This window comes from Microcebus murinus, chromosome 18, assembly GCF_040939455.1.
Source record: "Microcebus murinus isolate Inina chromosome 18, M.murinus_Inina_mat1.0, whole genome shotgun sequence".
NCBI lineage: Eukaryota > Metazoa > Chordata > Mammalia > Primates > Cheirogaleidae > Microcebus > Microcebus murinus.
In genome coordinates this window covers 42125088-42152952 of record NC_134121.1, presented here as the reverse complement: position 1 = coordinate 42152952, position 27865 = coordinate 42125088, and the positions used below count along the sequence as shown (strand labels likewise).

Sequence of the window (27865 nt, the reverse complement as noted above, 5' to 3'; positions counted from 1 at the left end):
ATTACATAAATATATAGTAAAATAGACGAGCAACAATTACCATAAAAATATCTTTCTTTAAAATCCTGACCCAAAACACAACGGGGTGAAAAATCGCACATAACAGACATACTGATTGTCAACGTGGGGCAGGAGTAGGAGCCCCTCCGAGTCACCCCTACAGGTCTCACCCCTCCCTGGGGTAGGGACCTACCTCCTTCCCTGTTTCTGGCCACAACCCCCTGCTCCCACCCCAGCACCAGCTTCTTACATTCAGTAGCGCCTCTGGGCAGTGTCCCCCTCCCCCCACCCAGGAGTTCCCAGGGCAGGAGATATTGTCCCCCTTATGGACGGTGTCTCTGTCACACACCCTGCCGTCTCCCAGCCCTGCAGACCCGCCACCAGGGGAAGGGGTGGGGCTCCTCCCCCACCCTCCCCAAGTCTGAGCAGGGAGGAGGCTGGATGAGGTATGTGTGTTATGAGTGATGGGAGGGGGAATACTGAGATGGAGAGGCGGGTGGTGGGGGTGGGGTAGTGGTCATGGCTCTGGCACCCCCTTGTCCTGGCCTGGCCCCCTCATCCTATTCCCAGCAACCTGTCCTCCCACCAATACTGCACCTGCTGCCCCACCCTGCCTGCCCTAGTGCCCCGGGCCAATAGTGGGGGAGGCATGCTAAGCACCCACATCAAGGCCATCCCCCTCATTAGCACCAATGGCCCCCAGGAGAGGGCCCTGTCCCCTACTTCTGCAGGGACGGGACAGCTGCCTCTCTAGAGCAGGTGCGTGGCACTCCTGAGTCTCCCTGGCTCCTCCCCTACCACGTATACTCACTCACACATTCACGCAGAAAACACACACATACAACCCACATCACCAAGAGGGAGGGGAAGGGGGAGGGGAATCACAGCTCATATGATTGGGGAGGGTGGGAGGAGTCCCAGGTGCCTGTAAGAGGCCAAGGCTCTTCAAGGCCTTTTTCTACACCGTGTCCATGGCTGAGGATGGGGATGGAAGGGTAGAGATGGGGAGAGGAATGGGGGAGACAGTAGACAGGTCAGGAATTCCACTGGGCCCCCAGGTGTGGGAGGAAGGTACGGGAGGGCCTACTCATGGGACTGGAGTAACACAGGAATCAGTACCCCAGGAGAGAGAGAGAAGATAGTCAGACAAAGACAGCTCAGGCAGCCCAGGGCCCCAGAGCAGGGTGGGACAGGCACATGCACAGGTGACAGTGGATGCTCCTCCAGGCCCTCCATCCCTGTTGGAACGCTCAAACAGGGTGGGAAGGATGTTGCCCTAATGGGCAGCATAGTACTGCCTTCCCATGTGTGTGTGCCTGCGTGTGTATGTGTGTGTGTGTGTCTGTGTGTGTAGGGGGCTGTGGCAGGCCGACGGTCAGGGTGGGGTGGCAGGCTCCCCACTGCTTAAGACATTTTTGCCCCAATAGTGCAAAGCGCGGGAAGCCCTGGCACCCCTCCCCCCGCCCCCTGCCCCATTCCCCATGGCTTCCGGGGGCATCTATGTCCACCCATCCATCCCTGCCGACATGCAGCCCTGAGCCCAGGGCACTCTGGTCTGCTCTGTCCCTCCCCCTCCTTTCCCCCCTCCCTTGAGAAGCAGGAGGGGGCAGCCAAAGCAAGGAGGAGGAGGGCAGCTCACCCAAGTGCAGACCAACAGAGCACTCCCCACCAGGAGGGTGGGAGGAGGCTCAAGCCAAAGTCCCTGAATTAGAGAAAAGAAGGGGGAAGGTCCCAGGGGCAGAGGGGTGGTGGGCCTAAAGAGCTTGAAAGATAAAAGAAGGAGCACCAACCACACCTTTGCCCAGGGCCCCAACTAAGTGCCATTTATCTAAACACCCCCAATCTGGTGCCTGCCCGCCCAGAGTCTGGGTTAGTGCATTGAGTGGGAGTTGGGAAGGAGGGCAGAGGTTAGAGAGAGCCCAGAAGACAGGAAACAGGGAAACAGAGACCTAAAGGGGTGAGGCTCTGGGGGACACTCACGCACAGCCTCCCAAACCCCCCCAACGCAGCAGCATCTGGATTGTAGCTAATACTGCAGGATATGAGGTGGGTAGGAGCCGGAGCCACAGTTTTTCCTGTGTGGCTGCCAAGGTGGGGAAGGAGGAGGGGGACAGGGAGAGGCCCCTGGGGCTGGGCACTTGAAAGGGTAGCTGTGCGGGCAGCAGGGCAGGCTGGTGAGGGGCCAGCTGGCATCCAGCATGAGAGGTAGATGGAACTCAGCGGGCACGAGCGGCAGAGAGCAGAGGACGTACTGGGGCGGGGGTGCCGACGGGCACAGAGGGCGGGCAAGGCAAGGGGGTGGCCAGGACCCTGTTGTGTTCTCACAGCTCTGATCGGCAGCCCTACCCTTGGGGATCTGGTGTGTGGGGCATTTCTCTGATGTGGGGGGAGGAGGGGCAGCTCTCAAAGTGCATGGGGTGGTAAGGGGGGGGTCCCTCCCCTCTGGCCAGCCTCAGTTAATAATTTAATATCATCTCTCTCTCTCTCTATCGCTCACTCTCTCTTTTTCGTCTTTTTCTCTCTGTCTAGTGTTTCTTCATTTATCTTTTCCCCTTGCTTGGTTTCCAAAGTGCAGTTAGAATGACTATAATTTTTAACCTCCAAGGGAGGAGCCAAGCCAAGCCGTTCTTTGCACCCAGGCATCTGGGGAAGTAGAGAGGCCCCAGCCTAGAGGGGAAACCGAGGCCAAGGAGCTGGGTGGGGGGCTCTCTCTCCTATGTGTGTAGGGGCTGAGTCGGGGGCATCTTCCCCCATCCCGCATTCCTCCTTCCCCTACTATGGTCAAGATGGCTTGTCCCTCTCGGTTCTCCCTCCCTTCCCCTACCTTCTGAGAGGACGGGACCCCCCAGCCTCCCACACTGTCCTTTTCATAGCAAGTTCATTTGTTTGCCCTGTCCCAGGGCTGGAGGTGCTGAGGAGGGACCTGGGCAGTGCGGGTGTGTGTGTGGGAGCTGAATCTATCCGAGGGTGAGAGGAAGGAGAGAAGAGGTGGGGGGTCTCCCTCAGCCCCCAGCTCGGCCCCTTCTCTCCAGGCTCCTCCCCACCAGCTCCGCACACCCTCTGGCCGCCTGAGGCTTTAGACTTCCTGATCCTCAAAGACCTCGAGGAAGAGTGGGGGGAAGAGTTCGGTGGGGCACTCGACTTTCATGTGGAGGAAGCGGCTGGCGTGGCAGGCCCCGATCATGCGGAGGTCAGTCACCTTCATCAGCAGCTTGGGCCAGAAGTGCGGAATGTTGTGTTTGCGGTGGTTGACGTAGTGCTCAAACGCCAGCAGGTACGCCTCCTGACTCTTCTCGATCTTGTCCACACACAGCAGGCCCGAGCGGTCTGTGGGGAAGGGAGGGCGAGAGGGGTGAGTGGCTGCAGAGTGGGGCCGTGGGGGCTGGGCGTGTACAGGGACACATAACCGGAGGGACTGAGAGGCAGCTGGGGAGAGAGAAGTGGAGTAGGCATGGGAGTAGGGACTGGTTGACAAGAGGCAGGACCCAGGAGGGCTGAGGATAGAAGGTGTGTGGGAATGAAGGGGAATGGGAGTGACAGAGAAAGAATCAGGCAAAGACAGGACAAGGAGCAGAGCAGGGACTGGGGGTGAGATGGGCCTGGGAGTAGAGTTGGGGGTGGATGACAGGGAGGAAGCCTGGGGGGAGGGTGGCTGGGCAGGGAAGCTCCCATAGGAAGCTGAGAGAGCCCATAAGATTAAGGGAGGAACAGAGCAACAGGCCCAGGGTCCAGCCAAGTTCTGGGGGCCCTGGAAGCTTCTGAGCCCTCCCGGCCACTCAGTAGGTACCTGTTGACATTAGCAGCACAGCCTGCAGCAGAGCCACTTCCGTGTCATCCAGGTTAAAGGCAGAGAGTGACTTGCCCAGTTCAAAGATGGCGTCAGAGACTACACCCAGGCCACCATTCTTGAGCTGCTCCCGCTTGACGGCCATCTCCCCACTCAGTGTCAGGGTGTCGCTCTCGGGGTCATAGCGGACAGCCGCCCGCAGGGACATGATCTCCATGCAGCACCCCTTCAGGAGGATGATCTGGTCTTCGCAAGGCAGCTGCGGAGTGGCAGGGCCACAGGAGCACTCAGCACACCCCTCCCTATGTCCCTGAGTCTCCCCTGTGGGTGTCCTCTGGGAGGTGCAAGGCCACTACTGGCCTCAGCCAGAAACATGGACTCCAAACAGTTGACCGTGTGCTGGGCCACATGCACACCCTATGTCTTTAAACCTCACAAGTATGCCTGTGAGTTAGGTCTGATCCTGATCCTCAGCCCACTCCAGATGAGAAGCTGAGGTACAGGGGATTTAGATCACTTGGGCAAGATTACATGGTTAGTAGGGCTGCCTGTCTGCAGAGCTAGTGCTGGGTAAAATGAGGACATCCAGGCTGCCTAGAGTTGAGATGACCATGTAGACTAGAGGGTCAAAGGGCTGGGGAGATGGGTACCTGGAGCCAGTCAGTTCCTCAGATCAGCAAGCCCTGTGTATGTGTGTGTGTGTGTGTGTGTGTGTGTGCGCGCGCACGCGCGCGCATGCACGTGTGCTGGGCGTGTGCTGATCTACAGGAACTGTTCCCTGTCCAGAGGACCTCAGATGGGAGCAGCCCCAGGTTTCCCTCCAGCACAGCACTGCGTCTCTCCTCCCATCTGCCACTCACCTCGGAGAACATGGGCAGTTTTTTGGCAAAGTCCACCACACGGGTGATGGCCGGGGTGATGATCTTGGTAAACTCGCTGAAGGCCTCTAGGTCCACCTTGTCTCCGTCCGGCATGGAGACGATGGGTGACTGGCCAATGTCATCCGGCTAGAGGGAGGGGGGCGGTTAGCTGGGGTGCAGACCCTTTTCGCCCTCTCGCTGGGACTGCCTGCCCACCAGGGGGAGCTCCAAGGCAGCCTCGGGAAGAGGGGCCACTAGTAACGGAGTCCCAGCCCTAAGGCTTTCCCTTCACCTTGGCGCAGAGGATAGACCAGTGCAGTAACAACAATGGTAATGACAACAGCAGCTACAACTGCCAAATACTTAACGTGATCAGGCATTAGGCTACATGTTTTACATATCTTATCTCATTTCATCCTCACTACTACCCTAAAGAGAAGATACTATGATTACCACCATTTCACAGGTACCGCAGCTAAGTAACAAGGTCAAAGTCACTTGACTAGTAAGTAGCAGAACCAGGGTTTGAACCCAGGCAGTCTGACTCCTGACTGTTACACACATATCTGCTTGGTATCGGAGACCATGCTCTTAACAGTGCACCGACCTACGCCATGACATGCTCCACCAGGAACCAGGAGCCCCACCACATACAACCAACTGTCCATTTCTCCACAAACTGACCTGGAAAAACCTGGCAACCAGTTTTGCCAGGGCCTAACACAATGCCTGGTGCCCAGCAGGTGCCCTGAAATATTGTTAAATGACTGTGTCCTTACCCTCCCGCAACCCTAGTAACTATACACAGGAAAAAGAGGAAGATCAACCCTGCTCACTGGAAATTCGATGAGGAAGGCAATGCCCTATCCTCACGGAGCTCCTAATCAGATGGAATAGGCAGGACACAGAGAGCAAGGACACATACACAAGTATACAGAATCAGGACTGCCAACATGTGAAGAGTGTTAGTTTTGAGTCAGATAAACTAAGAAGGCTTCCTGGAGGAGGCAACACTCTGCTCTCCCTGCCACTTGGCTGCCGCTCTCCCCACACCCCTTTCTCCTTACCAGGAATTTCCGCCTCTGCTTCCAGTGGCTGCCCTGGGCATTGGTGCTGCGATGGGCCTCCGTGGCAACGTGGATCAGATCCCACTCTTCGGGAGTGGGCTCTGGTCTCTGCTGCAGTGATCGAATCATCTCTTCCTTTCGCCGCCTCTCCCGGTTCTGCTCGATCAGCTTGCGCTTGGCCACCCGCTTAGAGTCATCTAGAACCACTGTCAACACAGATGCACCAGGTCCTCTGCATAGCACCCTCCACCCTCTCCACAATCCTTTCAGAATCCACTCTCCCTCGTGTACAGGTTGGGGAAACTGAGGACCATGACAGGTTAAGTGATTTCCTAAATCACCTAGCAGTTGGGTGGCACAACTCAGATCATGATTAATCCCTGGGACCATGTCAACGACAATTTGGGCTGCTCCAGATGAACATCATGTTCTGGCCTAAGGGGTTATGGTATAGCAGTTACTAGAAGATCCTGCCACATAATCCCTAGCTAATGAAAGATGCCCTCTCTCATCCAGAAGAGGGGTACCTTCCCTGCTAGTCAGGAACAACGTGCTAGGATGGGTGCCCGGGGAGTTCCTTCTATCCAACAACTCCCTCTCTGAGGCCCTCACATGGTGAAAGGCATGGGGGCCTATGCGCAGGGCCCAGAGAGGAATCGTTTCCTTTTTCCCAGGGCTGAGGGATGCAGGGCCCAAGACTCTGAACATTCTGCCATCAGCCTGACCTGGATTGGACTGTCACTCTGCCCTGTGGGCCCTGAGGGTACCCTGGAAGGGAGCTGCCACCCCCACCCCCCTGGCTCCACTCCCCCCACCCGGGCCCCTTACAGTCCATGGCCATGCCGACAGCAATGCACTTCTTGAAGCGGCACAGCTGGCACTGATTGCGGGTGATCTTGTCGATGACACAGCAGCTGTCATACTTGCAGGAATAGGTGGGATGGAGGTTCTTCTGGATTGTGCGGCGAAAGAAGCCCTGAGGTGGGGGGAGCACTTTGTGATCATGACTTCCCCTTCCTGAACCAATAGGGTGGTTCATGGGGGGGCGGTTGTGAGGAAGGCAAGATCAGTGAGGGAACCTGGCATCCTCTTGTCACAGCCAGCCTGGGATCACTGGGTTCTGCCAGGCCAAATGACCCCAGAAAAGTGTGCCCTTTGCTCTCACGCTGCTGAGGGGTAGGGTGCCTGGGGAGTGGAGGTGGCAGAGGTAGGAATGATGGCCAGGTGGGCTTTGGGCCTGGGATGGTGTGAGGTGCTATGATGCCTAAAGGAATAGCAGCTTTCCAAACCCAAGTGATACCTTATTTTCCATCTTGTTAAAGGACTCTAAAAACAGCACTGACCCAAAAACCACTCTCTTAAATGATGCCCAATGCCCATGCAGGTAGAATTCATGAAATAGATGGACCAAAAAAGTCAAGAAAAGGCATTGGGTATGAACTCTAGTAATCTGAAATGAAAGATTTCAATTCCATAGACTGGGATTAGCCTTTGCTTTAAACGAAAAACCTCAAGAATCAAGATGGTCACCATAATGAAGAGCTAATATTTACTGAGTGCTTACTCCATGCCAGGCACTTAGTAAAGATAAGCCTTCTCTTTCATGCGGCATCACATTGAACCCTCAGGGCAACCCTATAAGGTAGGAACTGCTACTGTCCCCATTTTGCAGACTGAGAAACTGAAGCTTGGAGAGAGAAGCAATTTGCCCAAAGTCACATGGCCAAGTGGGCAGCGGAGCCAGAACTGGGCCTCAGGTAGGGAACCCCAAGGTCTGAGCTCTCAGATTCTGGGGGTGCATTAAAATCATCTAGGTCACTTACAAAAGATACAGATTTCTGGGCCTCACTCCAAAACTACAAAATGAAACTCTGTAGGGGTGGGGCCAAGGCTTCTCTGTCTTTTTAGGATGCTCCCTGGGGACTCAGATGTCCTCAGGGGTAAAGATCCTCTCTATGTTAAACTGCTTGTACCGCTTCCAGGATCACTGCTACCAAGCTTTAAATCCCTCGTGGTCTTGGTTTGGTTGACACTACGAGAAAAACTTCAAGCCCTTAACAACATGTTTTCAAATGATTATTTCTTGGGAGGTCTCACATTTTCAGGAGGTGATCCTGGAAAAGCCACGCAGGCTGAAATGACCAAAGTGAATTCTAATTAGCCTTCCCCAAGTCTATGACCTTGTCCCTTCTGCCCAGGAGGAGCCTGCCATCCTCGTCTCCTCCATGCGCCTGCCATGCCCCACAGCACTGGCTCTCACACTTTCAGGTACTCTGGAAATACCAGGGGATCAACACTTATAGTAATAACATCCATCGGGTGTCAGGCAGGTGGGAGGGGGGAGGAGGGGATGGGTATATTCACACCTAATGGGTACAGTGCACACCATCTGAGGGATGGACATGCTTGGGGCAAAGGCAATATATGTAACCTAAATATTTGTACCCCCACAATATGCTCAAAAAAAATTACCTGGGGAGCCTGTTAAAAGGCAGATTCCTGGGCTCCACCACAAAATGGTTCTGAGCAAACAGGGGTGGGATGAAGCCTGGGAGTCTGCATTTTAATGAGTACTGCAGGTGGTCCAAGAACCACATTTTGAAAACCATTGATGTCTGTTTCAAGTCTTTCTCTCTCTGGTAGGCTGTGAGCAGCTTGAGGACAGAGTATGTCCTGCACCTCTCGCACCTAATAGGCTGAATGTATGGATGACAGCTGACATTTATCGAGTGCAAAGCAGGGATTATGAAGGAGCAAATGAATGAATGAATGAATGAGAGAAGAGAAATGATGGTGTAACAGGTGGGCTTTAGACTACATGTTTATAGAGCTTGTCTGTTGTGTCAGTGCTGAGGGACTTAAAGAAAGTGAGAAGAGGGCTCTGGGGGGTGGGGAGAGTGGCTGGAGATCACTTCCATACCTTGCAGCCCTCACAAGTGATACAGCGGTAGTGATAACCAGTTGCCTTGTCCCCACACACGACACACTGCTCGTCTTTGTCCAGGTAACTAGGGATATACCCTGGGAAGAAGGAAAGGATGCAGGCAGGCATGGCTTGGAGCCCCAGCAGAGAGGCTCCTATACGTTCCCCATCCACTAACTTTTTATTTCTGGCCCACCTGCTAGCCCAGCTTCCATGGAGGGTTCTTTGTCTCCAGGTAGAATCCTAGACATACATTAGAAGGTAATCCTGTCCATCCCTTCCCTAAGTATATAGAGTATCTCAGTTCTTCTCACTGTCTACTCAGGGCTTTTTTTTTTTCTTGCTGTATCTAAAGGGCAGAGGATAGAGGAGAGGGAAAAACAAATGTCCCCAGCCCATCTCAGGAAAACACAGCCCCTTGGAATTTCAGCTCAGCCCCTGATTCTGGGGGCCTTGGGTAAAGGGGTTATGGGAGAAAAGAAGAGGCCCTTCCTGACCTAATCCATCCTTGAAGGTGGGGTACACCCCACATCACCCCTCTCACCCCCAGATAAGTTCACCCCAAGTCCTCTAGGAGGCTCTCCCCATGGAGTAAGGAGCTACCAGTATATGCCCAGGCCCAGAGCAGGCCTTGCCTGGTTTGGTGGGCTTGGGGGCAGGGAGAATGGACACATGTAGCCAGGCTCACCTGACATGCTGGTTTTCAGGGAACATTGGCCGTTCTTTCTTTTTCGCTTTCCATCTGGTGACCTGGCACTGGATGGGGGCAAAGTGGGCAGAATCACAGAACCATCTTTGGAGCCCCCTTCTCTTCCTAGAGGCTTAGACAATCCCCCAGGTCCAACTCCCTCTATCTGTGTCCTCATTCTACCTCCCACTCCCCAGGTCAGCTGACAATGCTTAGAAGGGTCCAACTATCTGGAAGCTAGAGGGGAGAGAGATAAGGGGCTTGACTGTAGCACAAGCATGTTCTAGAACATGCACATACACGAACACACACACTCTGCAGACCTTAAGCATCCAGAATCTACAGGACATCCATATATTTAAGTTTTCAGTAAATGACAAATATGCTGAAAGAATCCTCAGAGTATGCTTAAAGCTATGAAACCTTTAGAACACAAATATACAGGTAACATAACACAGTGGATGTGAATAACTATGCAGCCTTCAGCATAAACCCAAGTATGGTAAATAAGCACGACAACCTACATATCTATGTAATTTTTAGGACATTTCTCAAATGTGTTATATGACTCTAGCATATGCCCACATATTATGCAACCCTCTGGACAGGCACCTACTAATGCCACCCCTCTCCCTCCAGTGTGAATATCATGTTTGATTTCCAGGCATGCACATATGCTAAATAAACCACAGTGACTGAAAACACTAAAGTTACTCTGTTCACAGCCTCCATTTAACAGAGCAGCAAACTGAGGCCCTACTTGTGCCTGGTGACACCATGCACTGGGGTTGGAGCCAGGACAAGAACCCTGAGCCCCTCCATACAAGGTATTAATAGCAACCTTCAGTCACTACACATGTATGTCCCCTGGCTCTCCACATACATGTTACATAACCTCAGCACACACAGGTTACATAAGCCTTCTACATGCATGCAAGTATTGTATAATCTTCCACACCCGCCCTGCTCGTGGCATGTTGCAGGGCCCCTCCTCCTGGAGCCAGATGCAGCTCCCAACACACTGACACAGTGACCTTGGCCAGCGTCACAGCCACAGACAGCCCTGTGTTCTGTGCCCCCTGGGGAGTACCCCTGTCTGGTTCCTACAAGGCTGGAGGGGCAGGTCTCCCTCCTGCCTTCCCGAGGGGTGGGTGCAGGGGAACCCAAGCCACCTAGGCCCCAGTTGAGCTGGCCTCTTCAGCAATTACCAGAGTCATAGTCTCTGGGTGCAGTCCCAGGGACAGCCACAAGGTGGCGCAAGGACATGGGGGAGGGGAGGAGGATGGGGGAAGGGCTGCAGTCCTGGGGTACTGGAAACTGGCATTCCTGCCTTTCTCTAAGCCTTAGGGGCAGACTCTCCCAGACACACAGAAGTCTGAGCAGCAAAGTACAGGGGCTGCAAGTGACATCCATACAGTAACAGGCCAGATCATCCTCAGAGTTCTTCCTGGGTTGAGGCTTTGGGGGATGGGGGTTACCCAGTGTCCTACCAAACTGCCAGCTCCGTGAACTTCCTCCATCCCTCCAGGGACCCAGTCTTGGGCCCTAGGGCTTTGCCTGGCCAGGCCTCTGGCTTCCTGGCTTAGGATCTGATCTCCTAGGCAACGCCAGCCACACCGCTCCCCATAGCACCCCTACCCCCACCCTCTCCCTGGCCATAGGCACAGGCTGTTCCCAGATCCCGGGGTACCATGCCAACTGGGACAGAGCTCTGTGCCACTTGGAGCCAATGGGAAAGGCAGAGACCCTCTGGACCCCTAAAGGGCAAAGCAGATCACAGGTAACATTTATGTGCAGGGCTGACGCCTCACCCACGTGTAAGCAAAACCTTCATGGTTGGCATGCACTTCCACTTCCTGGGAGGAGTCCCATGGCAGTGCCCGCCCTTGTCCATAAACAAGGAAGAGCTTATGGGGCTCCCAGTAGATTCCAAATATAAGTGTGGGCTGTGACCAATAGTTATTGGTGCATGTGCCCTGAAATATCATGTTATGTAAACCACAGCTTGTAGACAACACACTTGTGGTCAGATGGTAAGTAGGCTGGTAGGCAGAGGATGAAAATGGCAAGGCCATTTGGATCCTAGATGCTCAGGTGAGGGCAGCAACGATAGAGGGAACACAGGGAGCCTTTGAGACTGCCCAGCACTGTCAAGGGAGGGACCATGTGCCTGCGCCTGTAATTACTCTGCTCTGTATCACTCCTCACTTCAAAATGGGCATCTCTCAGTGCAAGCACCTAATTCTTTGCCACATCTGAACTTGACTTTATCTCCTGGACAAAGGTAGGCAGAAGGCTTGCTGGCCTCAAGTCCACCCCCGAGAGGTGCTTAAAGGCTCAGTTCAGCTCTCTTTTGCCCAGCCAGGTGACCATGCCTATTGCTCAGGAGTTATCACGACCCAGTTGCCACACCCATTACCTGTTCTCCTCTGGGTCTGACCCACACTCCACCTTGCTTGGCTTCTGTTCCATTCACTTCAATTCCATCCAGGATGCCTTCCAGCACGCCAAGAGACTGGGGTGGGCACACTGGCCCCCCCGGCACACCCACAAGCCACCCACCCCCCGCCACCCAGGCCCTAGGGCACAGCACCCATGGTACCCGCCCTCAGCACTTGGCCTTTCACACCATGCCCTGCACCCCAGGAGGGGCGGGTGGTGGGAGGGGCCAGGGAGTGGCAGGTGGGAGGGCTGGGGGCAAGCTGGGTCTGCAAGGGGGTCCTGGGTTCTGGGCTGGGGGAGTAGCTTCGGAGTCTTGTCCTGTACAGAGATCCCTGCAGAGAGAAGAGAGAGGCAGGGGTAAGAGTATGCCACAGTGAGAGGGTAGGTAGGATTCCTTTGGTGGCAACATTTAGGGCTTTATGGGCCTATAACAAGATGGCAGTGGGTGCAGGGAGAGCACCAAGTCGACCCCTTAGATCACAGGCACAGCATGCAACATTGGAGATCCACATCTTAAGCCCACACATGGGGAGGGATGAAGGAAAAGAATGAGATCACTCATGTGCTAGGTAACACGTCTCACTCCTCACATTAAAACAAATGCCTGCCTCCTAATGAGTGTCTACTACATGTTAGCTACTGTTCCCAGCCCTCTAGTCAAGTTTTCCTAAAATTCCTCAGTATTATAGGGGTGAGAGGAGACCAGAGATGAGCAGTTCAGCACAGCCATGGGGGTTTCAATGAAGGAAGGGTTGGGCACAGGGCAGCACGCTGGGATCGTGAATGCCCATCTCAGTGCCTTAACAGAGAGACGTTGAAAGCTGTGGTGAGCTGACCTCCCCTGCCGCTGGCCAATTTATGACACCCAACCCTGGTCCAGCAGGGACTCCAGAGCTTCTCATACAAGGTCTCAAATCCCACCTCCCAGTTGGTTTAGCTGAGACCAGACTTCCCAGTTGGTTTAGCTGAGCTGCCACCGACCAAGATGGCAAGAGGAAGAGGGAAGGAAATTGATGTGTGTTTACTGAGTAGATAATATGTGCTCTCTGAAGGGGGCATCAGAAGGTTACAAATGAGGAAACTGAGTCTCAGAAAGCTTCATCATTCACTCAAGTTCACACAATTAGCACACAGGTGGCTGAGGGATTAGAAACTCACAGCTTGGCTGTAATGCTAGCCTTGTTCTGCTACTTGGAGTCCACGGCAGTGCCAGCCTGGGCCCACCACTCCCTCTACACAGCACCTCTGACCCTGGGCCGCAGACCTGTGGCTCACCGTCTGCATGCACACAGGCAGGTGTGGGCATGTAGAGGGGGAACAAAGGGTGCAGCTCCCCACATATAACCTCCATCACGTGGCTGCTGTACCAGAGGCCTCGCCCCTGGGCCCCCTGGCCCCACCCCCAGGAGCTGATAAGCAGCAGAATGGGAGGAGAAGGGTGAGATAAGTCAGCACTTGGGCAGGGCCTCGGTACCCAGGCGAGCCCAGTGCATGGGCGGCACACAGAAAGGTGGCCCATTCTGCCTCTGATACCACCCACCCCAGACCAGGACTGGGCACTGGGGCCTGGACAGGAGACGGGGGGAGGGCGAGAGTGGGGAGCCTTAGCCCAGGGAGCCGTCAAGAAAGTAGGTCAAGTTTTTCTTGGCTTGTGGAGAAATTCCTGTTATAAATTTATAATGGCGTAGCCAGCCCTAAGGGGTGGAGGTGGGGAGGAGAAAGAGTGGGTGGGGATGCCCAGGGGCTGGGCACTGAGGCCTGAGCAGTGCAGGGCAGGGGGCAAGGGCCCTCGTGGAGTGTGGGCTGGACACTCGAGGGCTGTTTTCTGTTTCCACTTCTACCTGTGCCCCATGAGGCTTCACTTGTCTGTCTGTCTGCGTCTGAACGTCTCTCTCTCTCTCTCTGGGTCTGGGTGTCTCCATCTCCCCCCCAGGCTGTGCCTCGGTGCTTGGCACACCCTGGCTGCGGTGCTGCCCCCGCCTGTCTCCTGCCCGCCTGGCACACTGCCACCACTTGTTTACAGAAGCTGGAAAAATCCACTCGCCAGCCGGAGGCCCAAGCGCCCCCGGGGAGGGGAGGAGGCAGGCACAGGAGTGGGCATGCTGAGAGGGGGCAGCCCTGGGGATCGGGCCCTGGGGGCAGGCGCGGAGGGCCAGTGCGCGCAGGAATGGGCATTAGCAGCTGTGGGCCAGGCTGGGCAGGGAACACCAGCAGCAGCCGCATGGCATGGGCAACTCCTACCCCAGGCCACAGCTCTGGAGGACCCCCTCCCCCCACCCACCCCCGCCACTACCAGTTGCTACAGGGCAGACCTGGGGCAGTGCCAACCTAAGCCACCATGTTTATTTCCCCTTCCCCCTGCCCGGCCCAGCCTTAACTCCAAATGTGTCTGGGCACTGCCAAGGGCTTGCACGTGCCCGCTGGGGGAGGGTAGCTTGCTCTCTGCCTACTTCTGTGCTGTGCTGAATCGTGCCCTGCTGCCAATAGGTGCAGCCCAGGCTACAGTTACCCCCTGTAGTGGGCAGAGGAGCAAGGTGTTGCCCTCACTGTCTAGGACAGCCTCACCTGGCACCTAGCAAGAGGCTGGAACCCCTGGAGACTCCCTAATATCTCTCCAGGGAGGTATTTGGGCCTCTGAGGTGACACAGAGCAGAGGGGGAGGGCCCAGCACGCAGGCAGGCACAAACCACGTGAGCCTGTGTTAGCTGTGGGCAGAAAAAGATCTGCGAGGAAGGGGCATGGGGCAGGGATACCCACCCTGAAGGGCAGTCTCTGTCCCCTCCTCTAGGTGCAGCTTAATTCCCCAAGCTCCTTCCTGGCAGCTCCCCTGCAGAGGCACAGGAGGCTCAGCCCCCAGGGGTGGAGTGGGTGGGGCTATGGGGTTCTCAGTCTGGGCTGGACAGAAGGACAGCAAGGCCCACCTGTCGGCTGGCCTGGCCACCCACTCCCTCTTTGTCAGATAAGAGCTGCCGGGTGGCAGCGTGGGCAAGGTGCCCACGGAGGGGGAAGCATTTCATTAAGCTTAAGTGCTTCTGCGATGGGGGGAACAGGGACAAGAGGCCAATGCGGCATCCATGGGCACTGTGCCAGGTTCCCACTGCTGGTCTGTCCCACTCTGCAGTCCTGCTGATCTGAGGGACACCCCCAAAGGACTTCTGGGTCTGCCAGAGGGGGCTCTCTGGTCCCAGGATCTAGCCCCAAATACTGCAAACACTAACTGTCCTCAGTGTCTGCTCCCAGCTTTCGCCCTTTCTGGGGCCTCTGAACTTTGTCCCTAATGCTCTGAAGAAAGCCCAGCCCTACTCCTCACTAGTCATAGCAAGACACACACACAGGGGGGCTGAGAAAAGGGAGAAAGAGGAGGAGGAGAGGGTAAAAGGGGGGAAGAGGGGAAGAAAAATGGGGGGACAAAGCGACAGGGCAGGGAGGGGGGCAGAGTCAGGGATGACAGCGAGGTTAAGGGGGAGGAAGAAAGGGGAGCAAGAGACTGGGGATGGAAGAGAAGGGATGAGGAAGGAAGGAGGGCAGATAAGGGGAGGGGAGACAAAGAGAGAAAGGTAACAAAGAAAGATGGGTGGGGGGTGTTTCATATCCGCCTAAGTCCCACCCCCATGGAGGCTGGGGGAGGGGGTATAGGAATGGTTTCCACGGTGACAGCTGGTTCTTGGTGGCCTGGCATGTGGGCTATTAATAGTGCTGTGGGTAGGTTCACACCTCCCTCTCCCCTTCCCCTCTGCCTGCTACGAGGGTGGGGGAAGATTGCTCCCCCACCACCCATTCCCAAGCAGCCCTGAGTCCACACCGTGGGAGCCAAGAAGGGTGATGCTTAAGGGTCAGGGCAGCCACCGTAGTCCAAACACACACGGGCATGCACAGGCAAACACGCCTCTGTGTGCAGACGCTGCCCCGTGTGCCAACGTGGGCTCCCAGGGGCAGCCACAAACACCAACGGCCCCTGGGAGTCTGTGGTGATGGTGGAGCTGCAGCAGCCACACACGCCCCCACACTTAGTGGCAGCTGCCTCTCTAGGGCTGGCACCTCTCTCTCCTTTCCCAGACGCGCCCCCACCCCCCAGCCTTCTATCCTCAGGTATGGATTGAGCAGGGCTGCCCCACCCAATTCTCTGTTATCCTAGTGCCAGGGAGGAGGGTACTATCTGGCAGGTGTGACATGGCACAGAGGTACACACAGACTGCGGGCACCAGCTTGGCAGGCATGGGCAGAGGAGAGGGAGGGAGGCAGCACCCCTTGGTGAGCTCTCATTGGGCCCCCAGGAGGTGGGGTTCTGGAGCTTAAGGGTAGTGACCCCTGAGACTGATCACCTAGCCACTGTGGGACCTTAGAGGCCAGAGAATGGGACATGGGGGTGGGGGATATACATAAGGGGGAGACTAGCTAAACAAAGGATCTTCCCCACCCCCCAAAAGAATATAACAGGAAACTCCCCCCTGCAGGTCAGAGACAGAAAGACATAAACAGCAGCCTTGACTCGGGCCAGCTGCCCAGTATTAACATCAAAGACTGTGTTTCCCACCCCACTCCCCCAGAACCTCACCCACCTGCTGCTCTCTCGCCCTCCTCCTCCACCCCAGGCCAGCTCCAGGCAGGCACTAAGGTGGGTGCCCGGGTCTAGAGGTCTCCTTCTGAATCACATCCACCCCCCATGCCCACTGATGTGTGGTGTGTCCACACCCGCGCTTGAGAGCTCAGCCCACAGAACCTCATGCCCTCTGCCCCAATTCCCCTCAGGAATTCCTATTCCCTGCAGGAGATCCAAGTGGCCAAAAAGGCAGAATGAGGAGCACCCCCAAGCTGGGCATGGCACATTCTCCCCACCCTCCCCCCAGCAGCCAGTGGGTAATTGGAGCTGGGAGCTGGGGCAGCTGAATGCTAGAGGCATGAATGTCACAGGGCCAAGGCGCTTGCTGCAGATGGCACCATGGGCACAAGGCTTGGGGTCCTCCCTCCTCACTCCCCTCTTCTAAGGCAGAAGAAGTTGCCTACAAGCCCTGGGGAGCATCACCCAGGAGGGGAGGTTATGGTGGAAAGGAAAAGAAAGCTGAGATGTTCTCCCAGCACCCCAGGGAGGCAGGAGCTAGCCCCCACCCAGGCAGAACTGGCAGAGGCAGAGAGAGAAAGAGAGAGAGGGAGAGGGAGGGGCAGAGGAGAGAGAGACAGGGAGGGAGGGAATAGGAAAAGAGGGAGGAAAGGGGAGGGGGGAGAGAGATCTAGAAGGAAGAAAAAGAGAGAGAGCGAGAGCGTGAATGCAGCTGAGTCTCCGGCACACACACGGACACGTGCAGACACACACACTCACCCCGCATGCGCAGAGCCATAGGGCTTTGGGTACTGTTCCAGGAGATATTCAGAGCCCTCCCCAGCCCACACATGCACAAAAACACTCTCACATGGATGCGTGCACAACACACCCACTCACTGATGTGTACAGAAATGCTGAAAGCCACCAAAGCCTTGGGTCCCCGTGCCCTTCTCCTGCCCCTCCCCCTCATGCCTGTTAAAAGAGAAAATGAAATAGGCAGCTGGGGCTCTGGGAGCCAGGAGCCCATCTCCTCCTTAGAAGAGGAAGACAGGAGGAAGGGGAGGTGGGCCAAGGGCTTGGTCTAATCACTCTGCTCTTTGCCACTGCTGGAGGGTATGGCTGTGCCTTTGGTACTAACCTTTAACCCCAGTCCCTGGTCCCAGACTGAGTGCCCACTCTCAAAGCAGGGGAGCAAGTATAGCATTTCCTAGGCACCAATAACATCCATTTTGCTCCCCTTGTCTACCCAGCAAACTTCTGACCCCTCCCTCTGGACCACCTCTCCACCGTAGGAGAGAGGTCCCCTATGGCACCCCAGCTTTGGCCTACCAGGTGGCACCAAGGTGAAACCACATGCCCCAGCCCCAGATGCCTCAGTGAGAGACAGAGAATTGTCTCTGGTTGCAGGCAGCATGCTCACCCCTACCCTGGTGTATGCCAGGCTTTGGGAGGAGAGAGGGGAATCCATAGGCATTGCTTACCATGCCAGGTAGTGACAGAGATTTAACACAGGTGTCATTGCACCATTTATTATTTACCCTCACCCCAAATGAGATAGGCATCATTGTCTCAAGATCATGAAAACCCAGGCCCAAAGTCTTACAACTGATAAATGAGGAAACCCAGCCTCTCAACTCCCAGCCATTGCTCTTCCCACCACGGTCACACCTGCCTCCCTTTCCAAGAGCCACAAAAGCCCCCCAAGCACCTTTGCAGCCATGAATTGAGAGCTAGAATTGCAGCTAGAATTGAGATTGGCTCCCACTCCAAAGGCTCCCAGGCCACCTTCATGGGGCATCCCCCCCATTGTCCTTGCTTCACCTTGAAGGGCAGGAGCTGAGTAAAGCAGGTTCGGTGGAGAGGGGACCCTTATCACCAGACTCACAGAGGGAAAGAGGCAACCCAAGACAGACCCTGGACCTCAAGGTGCCATGCCCACCACACCAGTCCTTAGCGCCTCAGTTTCTCTCTGCTACCACCTTTCTCACTAATGCCCGCACTACGTAGGAAGGAGAATCTGGCATCTGTCAGCCAGGTCTGGGTTCTTGTGGATTGATAGCAGGTAACTGGGATGCTGGCCCCCAGGGGAGAGGAAGGGCACTGTCCCTTCCCTGAGCCCATGCTGTACCTACACATAAGAAAGCAGAGGGGACTGCTTTCCTCATTCTCTTTCTCTCCCAGCCCCAGTGCTCCCAACAGAGATGCAGTGATGTCCAAGCATTTATGCATGTGCCCCCTAGCTGGTGAGGTGTGTCCCGGGCTGAGATGCCAAGGGCTCCTTTTAAGCTAAAGGGTGAGGGTTAAAGGAGGTTGGGGTAAAGGGGCCTGCCTCAGGCTCTTTCCCATACATTGGTCCTAGATTACAAAAATTTGTTGGGGGGAGAGAGGTGACATGAAGGGTGAGGAGGCTGGAGATTGGCAACCCACTGCCCCCTGCCCAGTTCCATTCCTGTGGTATCTAGGAAATCCAATTCTCCACCAAGCCCCTCCAAGAAATCCGGGGGATCCCAGGCCCACAGCCTTCCGCATCCATCATAATGGCTAACACATACAGCTTATTATAAACAGGCACTTGTTAAACCATTTTATATATTCTAACTCCTCCAATCCTCAAAACACTAAATGAGGTAGATATGATCGTCCCCAATTTACAGATAAGGCAAGGAGGAAGTTAAATCAGCAAGTGGCAGAGCTAGGATTCAAACCCAGGCAGTCTAAGTCCCCCCCTAAAAAAAATCCCTGCTCTTAACCATGATAGCATAATACCTGCTAGGGGAACAATACCTAGTTCTTTCATCTGGCTACGCGTCCCCGTGACCAAGCCTCAGTTTTCCCTCTGTAGCACCCTGTGGTTTCTCTATAACTGAATCATTACCATGCCTCCTCATCCATGGAGGTGAGGCTGGAGGGAAGTGTGGCTTCTGGGTGTCCCCTGGGCTCTGAGTCTCCTGCCCCAGTGCCCCGTGCTTAAACTCCAGAAGCCAGAAGAGTTGCCCTTTCTGCCCCCTCTGGGCTGGAACCTGCATGGTGGGTGAGAGGGCCTCACTCCACCCCACACAGCCTGGGCAGCTGTACCCTCCAACCCAGGCGTTGTGGCCGTTGTGGCTGGGCAAAAAGGACAGCTGTTGGGCATCTCTGAGGTGGGTCTCAGCTGCCAGGGGTGTGGAGAAAGGCCATTCTGAGTTCTGCTGTGGACCCAACTCAGCTGGGTCCTGCCAACTCCCGCCACTGCACATGGGGGCCATTCTTTTCCAGCTTGGGTCACTGTGCTGGGAGCCTCTTCGCTGGCTTGTTCAGGAGCTCGCCAGCCAGCTGCAGCCTGCACACTGAGGGCTCCCACAGCACTGGTGTCCCCAGGAGGGGCCTGCCAGCCCGAGGGGTCAGCATGGGCAGTAGCCGACCCCCGACCTTCCACTATTCCCAGCCCCCAAATCTTGCTGGCCGTTAGCTGTAGCAGCAGCACTAAGGAAGCACAGGAAGTCCTGAGCAGCCAGCTGAGCCCCCCACCCCCCACCCCAACCTCACGCTGACCCCAGAGGCCGGCGGGCGGGGCAGAGGGGCGGAGTTTGAGTATTAACAACTGGAAAAGTATGAAGAACATCGCTGCCAGTCCCCAGCGCTGAGAAAAAAGGCTGTGGCAGAAACACAGACAGGGCAGGGGTAGACTGGGTTAGTGACAGGGTGAGAGAGAGTTACAGACTACAGACAGGCAGAGAAACAAGGAGAGAGAGGGAGAATCAGACACCGCAAGACAGAGCAACACAGAGACAGAGTTAGAGAGAAATTCCAAGTCAAAAATACACATCACTCACACAGACACTCACCAGCATACGGCCTCTTAAGGAAAGCTTCCAAGTTTGGACAGGAGGACTGAGGTGGGAAAAAGGGCCAGACACATGGTGGGCAGCAGGAATTCAGCTGAGGGAGACTGCGTGTCCCCAGGAAAAGCCCAGGCAAATAACCCAGAGGTGAGGGGCAGCTAGATCCCGGTGAGCTTTTAGGGTAAGGATGAGAGCCACTCCCTAGACACCAGCTCTTCCCAAGACTCCCCCTCCCCGAGAGGCCAGGACAAACCCAGCTAGAAGTCCCTGGACACTGTTTTGAGCCCAGGACTCGGCCCTCTGGAACCCCCCTGCACCCACTATCTTTGCTTTTGTTTCTCTGTCCCTCCAAAAAAAAAAAAAAAAAGCCCATTCCCACACAGTGGCTGAGCCTAGAGGAAGGAGGCAGTAGGAAGCTGGGGGGGGGGGGGAATTCTGTGATTGTGTGTATCTAGGTGCGTGCCTGGTTGTACAGGCGACAGTGTGTGCATCTGGGTTGTCTGGACACGACTGTTAATGCAGACCTGCACCTGTGTGGAGTTGGACTTTGAGGACCTTGTGAACTCATTCTGCACAAGAGTTCATGGGACTGTGTGCAAATGAGTGCACCTGTGTCTGCAGTTCCCACAGTCAGTCAATTAACAAGTGTTTACAGAGCACCCCCTGTGCTAGGCTCTGGGTGGGATCCAGAGCTCTTCAAGTGATTCTCCTAGGTCTCAAGGAGCTCACTGTCTAGTAGGGTGGTATGGCAAGCAATAGAGACTGAGAACATGTTATCAGGAATGCATGATTTGCACCATTATGCAGGAAAGCCTTTTCATACAGACAAATTTTCTTGGGAGCAGGGGTTTTGTTGTCTACAGAACCTCAGAGCTCCACACTAACAGTCCAAGAAAATACTTGTTGCTAAGTTGTGTATTTATGTGTTGACGTGTAACTGCGTCTGCATCTAACTGAGTGACAGTGACTGTCACGGCAGGCAATGATGTCTGTGTGACTGGGCTCATGCGAGCACGTGTGTGCCTGTGAGTGACAGGGTCTTTTGTAATTGTGCGGCTGTGTGCAATTGCTCTGTGTGCATGCATGCATGCCATAGTGACTTTTTCTGTGTGGGTGACAGCGACTCCTCCTTGCCCCTGTGTGTGACAGCATCTCCGTGTGACCCTGTGCGTGGGTATGTGCATGGGTCGGTCTCCATGCTCTTGGTCTCCCGTGGGTGTGTCCCACCCCCCTGAGCTCCATGGTGCAGTAGCAGCCTGCCTCTTTCCTTGTCCCCATGTGGGTGTGTCCAGCAGCTCCTGTCCTTGAGTCCACCTGGTTGTCCCTGGGTGTGCATGTGGCTTTCTGTGTGGGCATATCTCTATCTGCGTGTCATCTTTGCTTTCCCCCCATCTTGGACAACAGCCCCCTTCATCCCCTCCCCCTCCTGGGGCCAGAGCCAGCACTGAGGGGCAGGCTCCCATCTCACTGGCCTTCCTTCCTTCTGCGCCCCCAACCCCCACCCATGGACTGGTGGCTCTCTCCATTGCCCCTGTCATCCCCCCCAGGGCTTTCTTTCACACTGGATAAGGGAGGGCCCCAGATGGAGAAGGGGTACCGGAGACACGTTCCAAGGGGAGGGAAACAGGGGAGGGTGGTACATACAACACAGGTCCATTCCTCTCTTCCCCAGCCAGCAACTCTCCTAATCATCTAGGGACCATCAAGCACCCCCCCACACACACACACACACTCCCCCTCCAAACAGCCGCGTTTTTGCAATTAGGAGTGTTGCAACCAGAGAGCCATGCTCAATTGGGGAGGCGGGTAAGGAGAGGGGGGGACTTCCCTTCCCGGGGCCCATGCAAGCCCACCCTCCCACCGCACTCATACTGCCCTCCGCAGCTGGAGGCAGCCTTGCAAAAGCCACTCGGCCTCCGAGGCTAGGGGTGGGGGGTGGGGGCTGGGGGGGCAGGCCTCCGGCGCACCGTAAACAAACCGCGGCGCGGCGGGCGGGGGAGCTCCGGCGGCCGACAGCGGGGCCCGGCCCGGGAATATGCGCAGCAGACCGGCCGGACAGAGGCCGGGCGGGCCCTCGAGGGGGAGGCCCAGACGCCATCTCCGCCGGCAAACCCCGGGGCCCACCGACCTCCTAGCAACCTCCCTTCCCCAGGGCGTAAGTTGCAAGCTCCCAGGCTGTGACAGGGTCACTGGGGCGCCTGGAAAGGCAGGAGCTGGCAGCGGGCACCCCCCGGGTGCCCCCAGCCCGCCTGGGAGCTGGCCACAGAGCCCCGCGGCTTTGCATAATCAATCGCGAGACATTTGCATATTAATGCCCCCTCGCTCCCTCCTCCTTACCTCGGCGTGGCGCGCTGGACAGGGCTGGGCAGCGACGCGGGGGTCTCAGCGCCCCGTGCCGGGGGCGTCCATGGGGGGCCGGTGGGGCCCGGGCCGCCCGCCTCCTGCGCCCGGGTGTGAGTGCGAGTGAGCGCGGGGGGGCGGGGGGCGAGTGTGGCGGCCCCGCGGCTCCTCCGGCAGAGGCGGCGGCCGCTCTGGCTCCTCCCTCCCCCGCCCCGCTCCGGCTGGGGCTCGGTCTCTGCGCGCCCGGCCGGCTCGCGGCTGCTCCCTGCAGGCCGCCTCGTCGCCGCCGGCCCCCGGCCCCCGCCCCCTGCCGCGCCCCGGGACCCCGGCCAGCTGCCCCACCGCCCCTCGGCCGCCTCTGCCCCGCCCCGCTCGGACTCGCCCTCCTCACTCCCGGCGGCTCCGGCAGGAGTGTACTTGGTGATATATTTTGGAAAAGATGTCATTAAAAAATAGCCTTTGCTTGCTGGGAGAATTGGGGTTTTGGGGTTTGCACCATGGCGGTGGGAAGTATCGACCATCTGCCTGCACCTCATACGTGGGGAGAAAGTGTAAATAACCAAACACTTGGAGGTGTAGAGTTTGTTTTGGAGTTCGGGTCCCTTGCCTACCAGTAACTCGCTGGGTGACCTTGAGCAAATCACCACTGCTGTGGGGGCAGAGCTTCCTCAAGCTTAAAATGCCAGGGCTGGGCAGGTAATCCCTGATGTCCTTTTAACTTCAATCATCCTATGTTTTTAATCCTGAAGGGCTCATTCCTCGTTACTTCCCCTGGCCTCTCATTTCTAACATCCACACCCCATCCACTGCCTCCCCTTTCAAATATCACCCTTCTCCATATAGGCTTTTTCTATTCACTGTCACCAGCCATTTCCCCAACAATCTGCTCCTTCTGCTGAGCTCTGGGAGCAGGCAAGATTTGTGATACCCCCTCAATTCCTAGCTTCAGGCAGGTGTATTTGCTCCCATGTTTGCCCCCACCAAAATCCAAATGGTACCAAGGGGCAATCTAAGGAGGAACCGTGGGCTGCGTGCAAATGGACCCCCTTCCCCAAAAGAGAGGTCTCCAGTATGCCAGCCCCACCCTCCATGTGTGCTCACACACCTGCATTCATGGACATAAAACCATCCCAGTGACGCCAGAGCCCCTTTCATCTCGGGATCTCCTAGCGCCAGGCAGAGTTCTAATTACCCCAGCACCCCCCCTGGCCCCACCGGTTCCCCTGCTGTCATTAGCCCAGTTTTACCAGTGGGGGCCACAACCTTCCCACAGCTTCCAGGGGAGGGCCCTGTCTCCACAGTCTGCTCTTGGGGAGGTGTGTGTGTGTGTGTGTGTGTGTGTGTGTGTGTGTGTGTGTGTTAAGGGAAGCTGCTCTGCTAATCACCCAGTTTGCATGGGGCCAAATCCCTTGCTGAGTGGGGGTTCTGACCAACAGCATATCCATTTTGGGGTGCCCTTGCTCATCTCTTAGCCTTAGCTACCTTCATCCTCAGTTCTCTTGGAGCCATTTCTCTTATAGGGAGTATTGGGGTTTGCAATGCTTGGGGGAAGGGAGGGTACCTCTCTTGGGACCACAAGGATGAGAGGGCAGCTGTGATGAAACTCATGGGATACAGAGTACAGTGGTGATGTCGAGGGGTATGCAGTGGATGAAGGGAGCCTGCAGTGTGCAGTGGTGGCTGCAGTGGGGAATTGAGCCTGCAGCATGCATGGTCAGGATGGAGCAAGTGACCCTGCATTCAGTCTGGGCTCACAGTGGACGTGCAACAACTGCAGCGTGGGGCAGGGTGCTGCAGTGTGCAGAGCCAGTGCAGTGTGCTGTGTGAGGTGCACTGAGGGTGGCTGTCTGCCAATGGATGTCACCTTCTTGGTGATCATGTTTGGCTGAAACACTGGGGAGCAAAATTGCAGTGTGTAGTGCTCAGGCTTTGTGCTCTACTCAGTATGGAAATAGTCCCTTGGGATTGGGCTGCCCACAGAATTCGGAGAGAACCCTGATGCATGAGACACATTACACTTTGCCTTGACCAGGCAGAACCGGAGGCAATGGAGAGGGCCAGTGGTGACCTGGATCAGGGCAGGGGTGATGGAGTCCAGAGGGGGAAGATGAAGCTGCTCCACTCTGGCTTTCCCTAACACATCCCTCTTTGAGGCAAGGCCCTAAAATATTGGGTGGGGGAAACTTTCTGGAATCCTAGACCCAGAACCATAGAAAGTGAAGTGCCTCCTGATCTACCTTTTTTCCCAAAGGGGCAGAGTGGGAAATCTTGAACTTAAAAGCAAGGGCTCACCATTCCCATCTTTCCCTAACTTCTCTCTCTCTAAGTTCCCCTAGGAACTTAGCGACCCAGATATCTTTCTGAAGAGCTTCTCCCAAAAGTCTGGTAGCTAAGACCCCACACAGCATCGTCTACCCCTGCCAAAACACCCTAGCAGTTTGGAGAAACAGAACAAACCCCTCTGCCAGCCACCTAGGGAGGAGCTCTGTGGCCTGGGGCTCAGTAATTCCCCTCCCCCAACTCATCTTGACCTTCTGGACTCTGGATGATGTCACCAAGGGATGAGGTGTCCAGCATATACCCTTTGGCTCTGCAGATATAGCCCCACTTACTGGGGGTGCTCTGGAAAGACAGAAGAGGAAAATGAGCTACCACCAGCTAAGAGAACTCAAAACCCAGGTGTTTCACCCCTTAGTGATCTCCCAATCAAGAAGAGGTGGGAGTCCCAGCTACTCGGGAGGCTGAGGCAGGAGGATCGCTTGAGCCCAGGAATTTGAGGTTGCTGTGAGCAAGGCTGACGCCACGGCACTCTAGCCTGGGCAATAGAGCAAGACTCTGTCTCAAAAAAAAAAAAAAAAAAAAAAAAGAGGGAGCCAGGGAAGGGACCAGGCCTGGCTGAGCCTTGCTTTTAGTAGCTGAGGCAAGAAGTGGAAAAAGCAGCTGACACCTTTTTCAGGTTGTCCTTGGGTTTCTCCTACCTTTATTCCTCTGACACTTTTTTTTTTCTGGAGCATTTAATATGTGCCAGGTATTGGATCCCATTAATGTTCCCAGCTTCTGGTTTCATGTTCCCATAGAGTCCCCTCATTCTGCCTTTGCCAGTGGGGGAGAAGAGAGGAGTGGGGAGGGGTGCTCACCGGCCCGCAGCCCCCCCCCCCCCCCCCCCCCCCCCGCCGCCTTCCAGTTAAAGGAGAAGGTGAGACAGTCTGGTGAGGAGGCCAAGACTCTAGAGTGGCTCTCAGGGCCTGGAGGGAGAGGCTGTACAGAGGAAATGGCAGGCTGGCCTTCCTTCCATGCCCGCCAGCCCTTGGGATCACAGCACCTGTCTTCTCATCTGTGCTGGGAGTGTGGAGAAGGAAGGCATCCTCCAGGGTGTTAAGAGGAAACACTCTGAGGACTGGTTCAAATTCTGTCTTTCAATCTTCTAGGGCAGTGGAAAGACAGAGACAGGCAACTGTGGGGCATCCCAGGGCTGTCCCTGAGGTGCAGCCACCTTTTTGGCCCCTTCCCCATTTTCCCCTTCCCCACTAGATAGAAAACAGGGATTTTGATTTGGGTACTGGTGGGTAAGGGAACTGGTTTGGAGCCAGCTGTGTATGAGTATGTGGGAGTGACTCTTTCTTTTCCCAACCACCTGCTGCCCTTAGTGGGCAAGCTTCCAGAGGAAAATGTTCCTCTTAGGGGAGGGGAATGACTCAGTTTCCCTATGGAGAGAAGAGAAGCTGAAACTCTCTGTGCCTTGTGTGCTTACCAGCGATTTCAGTGTTTCTGGGTTTTTGGGTCTGGACTCTTGCCACTTTTCCTTATACTATTTTCTAGCCTAGATAAGGAATGTCCACTTCCCCTGGGGTACACAAAACCCTGTTCCTCACAGCCTCTTACCCTACTCTGACCTGGCTGCTTTTCTGCCACTACTCCAGATGTTCCCATGTCACTCTGCCTGGCCGGGTTCCACCTGTTCCTCTTTCCCAGCCAGAGCAGCCAACAAGATGGAGAGGTTGGGATTCAGGGCTAGGAGGGCAGAGGAGGGAGCTCCGCCTATACAAGTGCTGAGGAAGAGGAAATGGACAGCAGAAAAACGTGGGGCAAGTAGGAGGGGGCTCTGAGAGGCAGTAGGGGCCATTTTCTCTCCACCCAAAGGGGATGTCAGCATTTCTTCTTTTGCCCCTAGAGGATATTATGGAGCCCCATCCTTGATCAAGTTAGGCGAGCCAGAGAGCTCAAGGAAGGTTCTGTGGTGTGGTAGGAAGAAGTGGTGTATGGAAAGATTATCTCTCATATTTACAGATTAGAGAGGCAGGAAGGTCAAAGTTGAGAAATTAAAAATGGCCCTTGCCCAGAGCTAAGGGAGTTCTTGTACATAGGAGGCCAGTCCCTGGGAAAACCCTGCCAAGCCCAGAGAAAGGACTGCTAGTGGGAGGTGGGGGAATGGGAAGGCAGATGGCCTAACTACAAAAGCCGCCTCCCTGTCACTGCGAATTGGGGAGGAGGCACCTCCCTAGAAATCTGCCAGGCTTTCTGCCAGAAGGAATGGTTTGAGCTTAGAATATCACCACTCTCAGGGTCCAAATATTCCCCACTCCCATGTGGACTGGACTCAACACCCACCAACTCAGTCAAAGTTGACAGCTTCTTTCCAAGAGAGTCAGTGTTGGCCATGAGGGATGGAGAAGGAGATGTAGGATCCAGGCATGGCTCCAGGTGGGGGCCTTAGGCTGCTGTAACAAAAGCAGAATGAGAGGTGGGGAGCAGACAAAGGGAAGGTGAGGAGCCTGGGAGAAGAAGGGAAGCCAGATAGGTGAGGGGCTGAAGAGAAGCAGAGTTTGTGACAGTTTCAAGTGTCGCCGGGTATGGCTGGGGGGAGTCTAGAGGTTAAGTATGAGGAGTCTGGGTTCTTTCTCCATCCTGCTTTGGAAACTTTGGCTACACCTATTTGGCAGCTGGTTTGTGTAAACACTATTCCCCAGTAATGTCACTTGGGCAGGTATAGAGGGAGCAGAATGGAAGGCAATGTGGGTGGGTGTATGGGGAGGAGAAAGGCCATAGGCTATACCACTATTCAGCTTTAAGAAACAACAAATGCAAAGCTGTGGAAACATAGGCTATACCAGCCTCAGAGGGATGTCACCTGGCCCTCTTCCAGCCACATTCTCCCCTTTGGAACAGGAGTCCTTGACTCCCTGTTTAGACCATGCTCTGGAAACCCACAATTTATTTCCTGCCCAAATGGCCACAAGTTTGCTTCCAGAGCCTTAGTGGGCTGCTCTCCCAGATTTGTCCTCCTGAGAACTGACTTTGTCATTCAAAGGGTAGCCAAAAGATAGTTGTTGAGGAATAGGGATGGAACTTGAACTTTTGAACTGGGATATCAGGGGACACTGGTTAGGGGGCCTTCAT

At 55.5% G+C, this 27865-nt stretch overlaps 1 protein-coding gene across 1 annotated transcript; it reads right to left on the bottom strand.

Moving 5' to 3' along the window:
* Positions 1-36: 36 nt before the first annotated feature.
* On the bottom strand, positions 37-22643 carry THRA (thyroid hormone receptor alpha). The gene is made up of 9 exons (XM_012765874.2): positions 22466-22643; positions 11745-12099; positions 9326-9393; positions 8635-8735; positions 6543-6690; positions 5715-5920; positions 4648-4794; positions 3788-4046; positions 37-3327 (listed from the first exon to the last, which is right to left on the bottom strand). The coding sequence occupies exons 2-9, from the start codon at positions 11795-11797 to the stop codon at positions 3077-3079; spliced, it is 1233 nt and encodes a 410-aa protein (XP_012621328.1). The 5' UTR covers positions 11798-12099; positions 22466-22643; the 3' UTR covers positions 37-3076.
* Positions 22644-27865: the final 5222 nt, after the last annotated feature.

Bases quoted from the DNA above. Each gene is read 5' to 3' on its own strand.
- THRA (XM_012765874.2), bottom strand. From the start codon at position 11,797: ATGGAACAGAAGCCAAGCAAGGTGGAGTGTGGGTCAGACCCAGAGGAG. The intron at 9,394-11,744 runs GTAATGGGTGTG...GCCCCCATCCAG, and splicing joins TCAGACCCAGAGGAGAACAG to TGCCAGGTCACCAGATGGAA. The intron at 3,328-3,787 runs GTACCTACTGAG...CCTTCCCCACAG, and splicing joins TGTGCTGCTAATGTCAACAG to ACCGCTCGGGCCTGCTGTGT.